The sequence below is a fragment of the Platichthys flesus genome, chromosome 6, assembly GCF_949316205.1.
Source record: "Platichthys flesus chromosome 6, fPlaFle2.1, whole genome shotgun sequence".
NCBI classification, from domain to species: domain Eukaryota; kingdom Metazoa; phylum Chordata; class Actinopteri; order Pleuronectiformes; family Pleuronectidae; genus Platichthys; species Platichthys flesus.
The window spans coordinates 9,018,899-9,031,031 of NC_084950.1; the positions used below are offsets into that span (position 1 = coordinate 9,018,899).

Sequence of the window (12,133 nt, forward strand, 5' to 3'; positions counted from 1 at the left end):
TTGTCCATCCTAATCGCACTTTACCAGTATCTCTGTATCCCATCCCTGATTAGCCTTCACGGCCTCTCAAAGCTTGCTGACTCTTACTTCAGGTTCTGTCTGTTTATTAACAGCGTAACTACATTAGGACGCTCACAATGGGCAGCCTAGCCGGATGCAGCAATGAGGCAACACAATTTGATTTTATGTGTTCATGAAGCACCTCTTATCTTCCTTTTCACATCTTGGGTGATTTTTCTGTGTTGAGTTTTTTTGTTTTTAGCACATCTTTGTAAATGATTCATCTGAATGACTGACTCCTTTCTGTTGGACTTCTGGGAAGTATCAGTCACAGCATATTGACAGCTGAACTGCAGATCTGTGTCTGTTCCAGACCACCCCATCGCATCAAGACCTGAATACCAAAGTGGCCTGGGCTCAGGGCTACACAGGAAGAGGCGTTGTGGTGACTATCCTGGACGACGGCATTGAGAAAGACCATCCTGATCTCATCAATAATTATGTGAGTCAAACACACACTGTAGGAGAACATATAAACAAATAAATACATCACCGACAGAATGAAGAGACAGTTAAAGTGGCAGAACTGGTTTCCTAATTAGTTCATTATTACAGACTACGCACCACACTGACCCCACACTCTGTGGGAATCAGTAGAAAAGACGTCTATTAAAGGACTGAGTAGTCCGGGTTCGTTTAATAAGGGTTCATTATTGTGATCGGAGTGACTGCATGCCCGTCGCAGCCGCAGGAACATGCACAGCTGAAGCAGAAAGTGATGCTGATGTCTGCCCACCTAAAAAGTTGGATTTATGGAGGTTTGGACAGGACATATGCTGTTTGAATATGCATGTAAAAAATTAACCTCTTGTTGCATTGGTATTTCTTAATGCGACAGACCTTGTCCTTTAAATGCCATTTTAATCTCTTGGATTAATTGTGGTTTGTTAAAATGGTTCAACGATTTCAAAACGTACGTCCCTAAACTTCCCCATGTGACCCTTAGGACCCTGAGGCCAGCTATGATGTGAACGATGGAGACGCTGATCCCCAACCAAGATACACGCAGCGAAATGAGAACAGGTAATTCAAGTCAAAGCCATGATCCTGAATTGGGCTTCAAAAAGGCCTTTATGGAAATTTGGCATACTGGTGCACAAATCATTTTATTGTGGGCTTAAGTCCACAGGACCAAAGATAATATGGATTTTCCTTTTTATCAAACAAGCTTTGTCCAACCCTTTGTTGTTTACGACCGGGACTGGCTCGCTGTACAGTAACTGTTTGCTGACAGGGAATGATACTGATGAGAAAGCACCAACTCGTACGGTCCAGCACTTATGGCTGAAGTATTTACATTTAAAAACCCAATTATAAAAAGTTTGAAAGCAGTAGTGCACTCATTCTGCACAATCCTTCTTTTAGATTTTTTTCTTGCTCCAGTACACAAGCCAAGCTGCTGTGGCTGCATTTTTAGTTCCAGCCGGCACAGCCCCACAGCTACTCTGCCACTTATTTGTTGCTAATTCGATACTTGTTTACTTGCCCTCAGTGATTCATGCTCTTCCCTTCCAGTGTTTGGTGATCGCATTAAAACAAATTTTAATGATGGAATACTAAAGCACTAGCGAGGGCAAATCCTAAACCTTCCTCCCCCCATCCTCGTCTCTCCAAACTCTTCGGTCCTCCGCCTTAGTCCAATCCCCCTGGATCAGATGAGAAGCTCCATCTCGCCTCTGAAATGCATAGCAGGATTTGTCTCAAATCTCTCTCTTTTCTGGGACGACTGCCACTAAGTCTTTCTGTACTTGTTTGTTGTTTGTTTTTGTCTCTTTTCTTCAGTTTCAAAGCGCCGCATCCTCTTGCGGTTGTTAAATAAGCCAAACAAGTTTCCAGAAGATAGTGGAAACTTTAATGTGAAATCCAGCCGTTTCTGCACATTTCTTTTTTACACTTTCAAAATGTTTATCTCTTTAAGCTGCTTCTGTTAGACACGTACTGTCGTTTGTTTCACGTCCTCTGAAATGTGGCTGTTTCATCTACAGTATTTATTTATTGTGAAGGAGGTTAGTGGGAGCCGGCCTTAAAGCAGGGGCCTTGTTTCTCGTCCATGCCGACGGCTCGAGCCCAGCCATGCACAGCGACCCCGGCCCTTTCTGTCAGTGTAGAGTAGATCCCACTCCGTCCTGCTGATGGAACAAAGCACTACTGGAGGGGATTACTCCCTGCCTCTGGTTCACTTCAGCTCCCTGACTGCAGCGCAATGCTGCTTCAGAGAGGCACACTTACGCACATAATAAAATCGCAGAGAGCACAGATTCGCACTCACACACACTCTACTACCCATGTCACTGGAATTGCCAGAGCAATTATCTTTCCCTGGATCAATTATGGGCATGGAATAAAAAGCAAGGGTGTGTCGGCATGTCTGCAGCGTGGAGCGCCACTGTTTGGAATGACCTGCGGACAAATTATATCCGATGAGTTATGTAAATCACCCCAGAGTAATACAAGCAGACAGTGAGTAATGCTCACAGCCCCCTCACAATGAGATTATATGAATATATTCATAGGACAACAAAAACAAAAGGAGAGTCGGGGGGGGGGGGGGGCATTTTCCATAGTCCTGAAGCCAGTTCATTTGTACTGATGACATGTCGGACCAAATGTAAAAACTCGTCATTCAGGTGTTTTCCACAGATATGCTCCAGCCGCTTTAAAAGCAGTCCTGGCCTTTATCTTTAAAGGGGGCGGCAGGTTGAGAGCCGGTGGGAGTCAGACCAGGTGGTTAATCCATTTGGGATCCATCGTGACAATCTTTGTCTTGTTTTTTTTCTACTTCTCCTCCATTAGTGTGGTATGGATCCATTGGGTTAGGAGTGGAAGACAGCATGATTGATTCCATCTCCTGTCCACAGCCTGTCAGTAAAACCAAATGCTCCAGATACTTAAAGCCTCAATGAGAGACAAGAGGTCTGAGCATTATGCACGACTTTCATATAAATGATCAATATGGTATCAAGGATATAAATCAAGATATAATAATACACATATTTTTTCATTTCAAAATATATCAAGATAGACCACATGATAAGATCTATGATGTCATATTATAACGACCGTTTTCGTTAAAATCTGTAACCATGAAACGAGGATATTGAATTATTATCCGGCCTCACATAAAAACATTCTGTGGTTTTTAATGTATCCAGAAATCATTAATATTTAATCCTGCTTAATTTTTTATGGATTTAAAGAAATGTGATACAATATGTAAGTTATTATATATATTACAGCTGTAATGTATAATACATAGCCCATGTTAATATTCAAACCTTGTGTAGAGAGGCTGAGAAAATAGACAGTCATTAGGTTCCCTTCTTCTGATGTATTCAGCCAGACACACACACACATAAACCCACCCACACGCACACACGCGCCCACACACACACTAACCAGTTATTAGCTCCTATTGGGAACTTCTCACGGGGGTGCATTAATTGACATCAAAATGCCTGTGTGGAAGATTGCACAGTGACAGCCTTGATTAGAAAATGACTGACATTTTACACAGCCTTGTGTGTCCTTGAGCCCAAACCAATCCATCAGCACCTGAATACTAATACAAACCTAATGCTGAGAGGATGAAGGAAGAGGTGTGCTGGCTAATTTGAACGATGGCATTGAAAAAAAAGAAGAAGAAAAGTGTTTATATGCTTCTCTCGCCCTGTGAGATAGCTTTGTCCTTGGTGGCAAATAGCTATTTGTTTCTCTGAGCATGAAAGTGCTTCCTCAGCAGAAAAGCCCTGAATAGGGAAAAAGGCAAATGCAGCTGCACCCGTCGCTGCGGGAGACACACATCTCAAGTAAAATGTTCCTGTATTTTTCATGTCTTACAGCGTTAGTCAAGGTCAGACAGGTAGCCCCTGCATTAAACAGATGGTGGAGGCCCTGCAGTTATTAAGAGGTGAACAAGGTCACTCTAAGTAGGTTACATACTTAATCAAATGATATGTTTAGGAATTTGCATGCTGTGAATTTAGTTTCTGTATGAGTGTGGTCTTGAACGAGGGCATCAATAATTTGTTAATACCAACTTTTGCCTTTTTCCCATTAAAGATGCTTCATGAAAGATTCACATTTCAGAACCAGATTAGAACGCTGATCATTTTCTTCTACATCTGTTAACTCGCTATCATTTTTCATCACATCTACGAAGCGTCTCTCAACTCTTTTCTCCAAAAGCGTGAACTTTCATTATGAGGGCATCATTTCTTCATTTCACGGTCACATTCTGCATCGCTCTCTCTCAAAACCCTGCCCACTCTTCTCAAATAGCCGCTGCTCGCATGCAAATGTGCTCCGCTCCTACTCGGAACAGTTTGTGTGCACTCACAGATACTGTTACTGCACAAAAGCCCCGTGCTTCACGGTTTGAGTCCTTCTCCTTGTGCTCGGGCTGTTTCTGTGTGATCACAAAACTTCTGTTTTCAGATTTTTGTTCTCAAGTTTTTCTGCTTTTCTGTCCGCACAAAAAAAAAGTATTTTGTGTACTCAGCTGACATCAGACAGAAATCTCAATCCAATTGGAATTCCGCCTGCAACCCCAGTAAAAAGGAAAGTGGCAATGAGCTTAAATGCTAATTCCAGGCGCCGTGTCCTTGTCCAGTCGCTGCCAGACATGTGGCTTCTCAGGCCGGCAGCGCTGTTTAAGTACATGAATGCAAATTAAAAGCGCCTGCCCTTGGTGCCCTGTGCTCTGCAGATCCACAGCCTTGCCATACGTCAGGTTCGTGCATGTGGAGTCGGTATGGAGGTTATAAATCTTAGTCGTTGAGGAGGTGATAAATGAAAAAATCTGATTGTAGGAAAAGGAGAGCAAGTATCACAGAAGACAGAAGCATCGTAAACAGGAGCACCTCTCTTACAGTGTTGTAAGTGTTGTTAACTGCTCTGCATTGACGTGGCTGCCGACACATTGTCGAGCTCCGTATTGTGTGAAATTGGCTTCTTCAAGAATCTGCTCACATCTGCTCTGTCAAAGTATTTTCAAAGTATTTTTTTTTTTTCTTTTTCTCAGCAGTTTCAGGGGCAGAACACACAAAACACTTGAGTCTCTTAATTGCATAAAGTGTTTTTCTCAGTGCTATCAAATGTTCAGGAGGATCAGAACCTTTAACTTTTTGCATATTATTGTGTTATTGATTTATATTTCAAAATGAAAAGGTTGTTTCAGTCTACACCCAATAATCTGTAACAATGACAACGTACCAGTGAGAATATCATTTTAAGTATATTAAAGATCAAAACCTGAAATATTTGATTTAGTACTGACCATGAGACACAGAACCTGATTGTTTATGAATGTTATGATATCTAACTTATCTGGTGCAATACTTAAAGACTTAAAGACCTAATAATAAAGGAAAAAATACCTAAAGAAGGTCAAATTGATTGATGTTAGAAATTCTCCATCGACCTCCAATATAAACCAGTGGAGAGGAACAGTTCAGGTCAAAGGAGTAGAGCCGTCTCTGAAACGTTATAAACAAAACTCCAGAATCCTGGAAGGAGAACCACCTCCCATCAGTCAGGCCAGGTGAAGCCACTTTGTGTAAAAGACAGATAACAGCCTGCGTGGAGCGTTACAAAGGTCTGTGAGAACATGAGAAAAAAAGATTCTCTGGTTTCATGAAACAAAAACTGAACACAAAGTACGTCTGTCTATCACCTGGTTAATATCCATCCCTGTGGAGAGATGTGACAGGAAGACTGTTCATTAGAATTGAGGGAAGGATGAATGCAGCCACCAGATTTCCTTGGAAAGAAAACCCTCTTCTAATTACACGTGATCAGAGACTGGGCTGATGATTCATCTGAAACCACATACCTGTAGCCAAGAGAACAATGGAGTAGCTTTGGACAAGTCTCTGACTGTCCTTCGATGGCTCGGCCAAAACATCTGTGGGGAAACCCGACGCTGGCAGCTCATAGACGCTTGTCGTCCAACCTGAGGGATCCTGAGAGGATCTGCCACAAAGAAGAGGGTGAACCGCCCAAATCCAGGTTTGCAAAGCTGGTAGCTACTTAACCGAGGTTTAATTTGTGCTAAGGACCCTCTATGAATAATTTCATGAATGAGAGATCTCAGTTTTGGATTTAAATCTCTTTAGACATGTTTTAACTTAGTCATTAGAGTTGTGGAGAGTTAATTAATAATCAAATGAGCAAAAATGGCAGCTTTATCTATAAAGATTTACTGAAGTTCTGAATCCTGAAGCTTCTGTAGATAAACAAGCTCTTGTTTGTTTTCAGCGAGTAAACTGAACACACTTTAGTCCAAACTCGTGTGAGCCTCTCGAGTCTTCATTTGTCATTCCGAGCCCGACACGTGACAGTTTCTGACTCAAGTTTTCTCCGACCCTTCGGTTGACTTTGACAGTGTGTGTGGGAAAAGAAAAGCGAGAAAACACGAACAGTATTTTCCACTATTAACTCTTACACCATCCCCTGCTGCAGATAAATGCCCTGAGCTGTTTACTCCTAGTTTATAAATTATAGTTTACAAAGCTGCCCCCTTTTGTCCAGCCTGAATAATGCAAACTCACTGTCCCCTCGTCTTGTTTACTCTAACGGGGAGAGGCTTGTTTATTCTCTGGACAGCCTGACAGACTTTGCACAGGTGATGTCTGCAGGGGGGCCTCTGTCTTATACCCGACTCCTCTGGCCTTCTGCTTGCTCTCCTGCTTGTGTTGTTCACTACAGACAAAGGCAGCAGATTGAAGGCTGCTGTTTTCTAAAGATTGTTGACAAGGTTTAGCCCTTCGTTGAGCGAAGCGTAGTCCGAGGCCAAACCTCATTCTACAAGACATTACTGATCACACAGAGTCCGTCGATATTACTCTGCTCAGTTGACTGGACACCCATGAAAGGGATGTTTTAAACGCTCGTGTCAGCACTGTGTGGAGATTGGCCTGTGTAGACATGCGATGGGGAACGATTTGTTTTTTTAACCAGTTACGTTGAACATCCTTTATTGTTTTTGCAAACCTTTTTCTAATTTGGTGGGCATCTCTCTTTTCAGGCACCTCATCATTGAGCAATACAGACATTAATATTTTCTCTCCTAAAATAGTGCTCCACACAGCAGATGCACTGGAGGTTCTATATTGCCTTAAGGTGTGAATTTTCCAAAGTTCTGCCCATTGTATTCTAGGTTCATCACTGGTACGAATTCTCTATAAGAAAGTTATTCCAGGCATTTTCTCAAACCGAAAACATTAAAACCTTGAATCTGAAACACACACATCTGATCATCATAGGAGGCAACGTTGCCGTGTTTGCCCACAGAATGAAAAGATCTCCACTTCTGTGTAACTATTAGAACAGACCTGCCTGAGGCTGAGCTGAGCCAGGCTGAGCAGAAAATAGCCTAATCCTTTTGGCAGCTGCGGGGAACGGACCCTTTTCAGTCCATCAGAAAACTGATACAAACCAACAAAGCGATGCACAGTGGCAGATCCTGCAGTTTAACCAGGCATAGCTTAGACATCCGTCACACTCTGTGATGTATGTTTTAACGCTCCCGCTGCATCTACAGCACAAACACTACATGACTGTTTGCTGTTGATGCATTCGTCCTCCGTCTGTAAACAGATATTCTCAACACCGGAATCCATCGTTCTGCTTCGAGTCCTGTTTGAGAAGGAATGTCAGGCCACGAAAGAGAAATAAAGTGCTTTTCCTTCTCATTTGCTCGTTGCTCATAGTAAAACCTACTCATGGGGTTCAGTTTACTCATGATAAAGACGGCCACTCAGCCTGTTAAAACAGTCTTGTCCTCTGGGCCTCCAGGGGAGCTCTCTGAAAAATGACTAATGATGAAACCAATGTTATCTCGGTTTCATCTTGATGGTGGTGTTTGAAAGAAAGAGATATCTGGGAGAAAGGGAGCGTCTGATGAAATCCTGGTCATTTTTCACACTGAGAAATGTCAGATCCAGTCTTTTTTGAGCTGCTATGATTTTCAACGTCTGGATTTTTTATGTCTCTGCGGTTTTGACTGTTGATATTTTTAATCGGCCTCTCTATGACTCTCTATGGGAGACAAATAAATCAGTGGAACAGCGTTTATAGTTATAGTTCTTCGTTGAGGGGTTACTGGTGTAATCACACCACAGGCTCTCTGTGGCAAGAGAGGTGGAGACAACAAAAACTGGTCAGCATGGGTTTACAACGTCAGAAGAGATTGTTGAGCGTAAGGAAAAAATAAAAACTGTGTGAGTCTGATATAGATAAAAACGTTATCTCCTTTTCAGAAACAGACATTTCCACTGCAAACCTTTTGCTTCCCACAGTCCCAGCTCCCTGTCACGGTGAAGGACATAAACACCTCGCCTGCTTGGTCGGATATTCAGTAAAAAGACCAAACCAAGCTTCCCTCCTTCACTAACATCACAAGTTAAATTATAGAATGAAAACAGTTATTGTTGGTTATATGTTAAACTATAAAATTGCATTCAGGCTGTTATCACTGATATAAGGACCGTACACAAGGGAAATTACGTATAATTCATTTTCACAATTCAGCAGCACTCTTCGTGCGTGGGGGAAAAAGGGTAAATTGCTATAACGATACCTATAAAACATATATATATATATTAAAGCAGGCAGAAAAACACAAATTATAGCCTTCGTGATTGGTGCCTGACCACGATTCCTGAGATTGCCAGTAGCCACGATTGCCGAACATCGCTTCAGAGCTCCTGGGCGACTGGATCTCGGTGAAAGTGGAATAACATCGTACCCACACAGAGCGACATACATCCACTTATCAATACATAAAGGCTTCCCACCAGCTTTCAAGGCCGTCGTTCTCGCACTCGGGGGAAAAAAGATAAAAAGAAATTCATTTAAGTTACCACCTGCATAGCAACTCACTTACACTGCAGGCAGGCAACAAGTGAGGCGTATTTCTTTGTAAGAACAATTCTTTACGAATGCTTTATAAACACGCTTGTAAATAAATTTAACTATAATGCGTGTAGAATTGTCATATTGCAGTTATATGGTTACCGTTTAATGAAAGCAATAGCTCACTCTGGGCCATGATATATTGTGTGGAGCGTATCAACGCCCCTTCTCATAACACTTCTTAGCCTGGGGTGAGTTATTGCATAAGCACAATAACCCCTTGTCAAATATGAGACATTATTCTAATGCTGAAAATCTGACAATGACCCCGAAATGTAAACCGACACAAGCTGGAGCTTCCATTAACCCGTTGGGCAAGTTGAGAGCTTTTCGTCTACTGAGCCACATCCGTTAAAGTGTGATATCAAATTTGACCTCATAACTTCTCACTATGTTTTTATAGTTTATGTACTGCATGTGAATGTAAGAGTTCATATTTTGGTCTTACAATAATACCAAAACTGATGCAATAATAATCAATTGTCAAAGATTGTTTTGCAGTTCAATTCAGTAAGTGAAGGAATGCTGGACGTGTCTGTTTGCATTAATAGAAAGCACAGTCGACCGTACTGACTCTGTAGGGCTTGTGGTTACAGTACATTGCATCATGCCCAGAGACATTGTGTTCAGTGTCACGGCTACATCCCCCAGGAAATGACAGGCCAATGACTTGACCAAATACGGCCCCTTGTCCTCCGCAGGACAGATAAAGACATTACAGCGCTCCGTCCCGTTTGCGTCTCCTGATAAGATAAGGCGGGGTCACATTGGCTGCAGTGAATAGAACGTGTCTGGTTCAGCAGCCTGTTATCTCAGCCTCGAGCTTTGTTGGGATTTCTCTCCACTGCTTGTCTTTTGGACACGTTTTTTTTACAATCCTGCAGCTCACACACTAATGACTCATTTTCTGTGATTGTTTTTATTTTCCGAGATCACGCCATGCTATTTAAACGCCTTCTGTTGTCCTGTCCGCAGCTCTTTGTGCAAACCTGAACTTTTCTTGTCAAACTACTCTTAAGCCCGGCCTCATTTGTTGTCGCTTCTGTGGCCCTTTTCAATCTACTTCAGATGCATGAAGAACGGAGGCGTTCACTCGAGTTTCTCGGAAATCATTTCATTTCATGGACATTTGACAGATAAGATTGTCGCCTCGCCCATAAACCCTTTTCTGTGCTGGGGCGCGTCTGAGCCTCCACCGATATATTAAACTGTCTCAGCTGAATTCAGTCCAGGCCAATCACTCATTCGTACACATGCACATGCAGATAGTATTCATTCGGCTGTTTCTTGATGTGTACAGCGTCTCTATAAATGTCTTCCCCTATCTCTGACTCTGTGTCCACTCTGCCCTTCCTGGCTGAGTCCCCCTGGTATGAGGATATGTGCTATGCTGTTGGACCAGAGAGGCATTTTATGAAGCTGTGGATGAAACAATAACATGGATGCACAGACATTAGCAGCTAAAGGCATCGCAGATCCAAACCTCTCCTCTTTTGACTCCGGTTGGTCTGTAAATTGGCTTGTTGAATCACAAACAGATATTTGAATAACGTGCAAATTCAAAGCGTCTTTGTTTCAGGAGTGAAAGCTGCAGGGGGAAAGGTCTCTGTTTGTTTTTGAACCAAAATCCTTGAGAGTTGAGGCTTGAATTTGATATTTAACTTTTTGCAGATGTTGTTTTCTGGACAACGTCTCTGATCTGGCCACAGTCATAACTCTGCATGTTTTTGGCCCGTGTGAATGTTTCCAGGTTCTTTTTTCCTAAAGGATGTGACCGAATATGAACCTATTAGAAATGAATTGCTCTCCAAATGTTAAATTAAAGAAAGCTGAATCATTTTGATTTGCAGCAAAATGTCATACTACAGCAAACAAGTTCAGGCCTTTGTACATTTATCCTCTCAAAACACAATTTCCAAGAAAAATATCTCTAATATCTCTCTAATTTGATCTTGCCCTGGATGCCTGGTTGTGCAGCAGTGACCCGTGGCTACATTTAATCACAAAAACAGGCACTTGATGTCTTGGATGTTTTCACATATACTTTCATCTGCATTTGTTTTTCTGTTTTCCGCTATCTGCTTCATTAAAATTAAAAAATGCAGCGGGTCGAGCTGTGCCAGGTCGGTCCTGATGAGCACCGACGCTAAGTTTTTTTTCTGTGTTCAAACACTCTGGCATATCCAGCAGCGCCATTAAATCGTCTCACTCTTATTTTTTGTAAAAACAGTAAAGTCACTCACTGGATCGCTGGTGTTAGCTGCATGAAGTGACTGACAGTCTCCATTCAGCTGCCAGTCTGCAGCGTGTGGTGAGTGATTTACGCGTTGAAGAGCCTTTGGAGTCAGTCAGCCAATCCTTTGTCAGACGCCCAGTGGTGAGCTAAAGTCTAATGAGTGGTTTGGTACTCGCCGCTTAGCTGCACTGATTCTACAATCCGTGCTCAGCAAGAGGGCTGCTCGCCACTTCCCATGCAGACGGAGATGTCCTGCTGTACGGAGATATATCGCGAATCAAATTAACTGAACCTGGGTTGTGCCCCAAGCTTCACTATACTCTGGATGTTTCTTTAATAGACAGCTGAATTAACTGATGTGTAATGAATCCCTCGTGTAAATTAGGTTGTTACTGAATGTCAAGTTGCATTTTGCTCTGCATTACTTTCCCCCCTTTCAAACGCTGCAAAGAAATGGCCTCCCCGTTCAATAAATCCCAATCTAACCCCTGAGTACATATATTGTTCTTGGGGGAGCCATCATCGCAGCCGCCATTAATACAATGTGAAAGGAGCTAGTTAGCAGTAAAACTGTGAAGTTTAACCTCACGATAGCAATGATAACATTTTAATTAGGTTTGTGATATATTGCACCCTGACATATGTTGTGCCGAGGCTCTTCTGTAGGGGGATATCAGTCAGTGAGAAATCAGTCCTGTCTTGGCCCTAGATTGCTTATGTAAAAATCACTTTAATGCTTGTAGTGGTCCCGGATCACGTCATGAATGATTTGTTAGGAAGAAAGATTTAATAGCAAAGAATTTTTTTTTTTCCCCACACCATCCTTTTTTTCTTTTTCTTCTTCCTTTGACGTCATAAATAATGAGCTTTAAGACAGAGCGGAAGAAAGACGAGGAGATTGGACAAATTAGACAGAAGACATGG

General features: G+C 42.3%; 1 protein-coding gene across 1 annotated transcript in view; it reads left to right on the forward strand.

The window, feature by feature from the left end:
- Positions 1-12,133, forward strand: part of furinb (furin (paired basic amino acid cleaving enzyme) b) — an 86,107-nt gene that overhangs the window by 52,943 nt on the left and 21,031 nt on the right. Inside the window, exons 5-6 of the mRNA XM_062390773.1 lie at positions 374-502; positions 1,007-1,083. Coding sequence (XP_062246757.1) covers positions 374-502; positions 1,007-1,083 — 206 coding nt within the window. The remainder of the gene's footprint in view (positions 1-373; positions 503-1,006; positions 1,084-12,133) is intronic.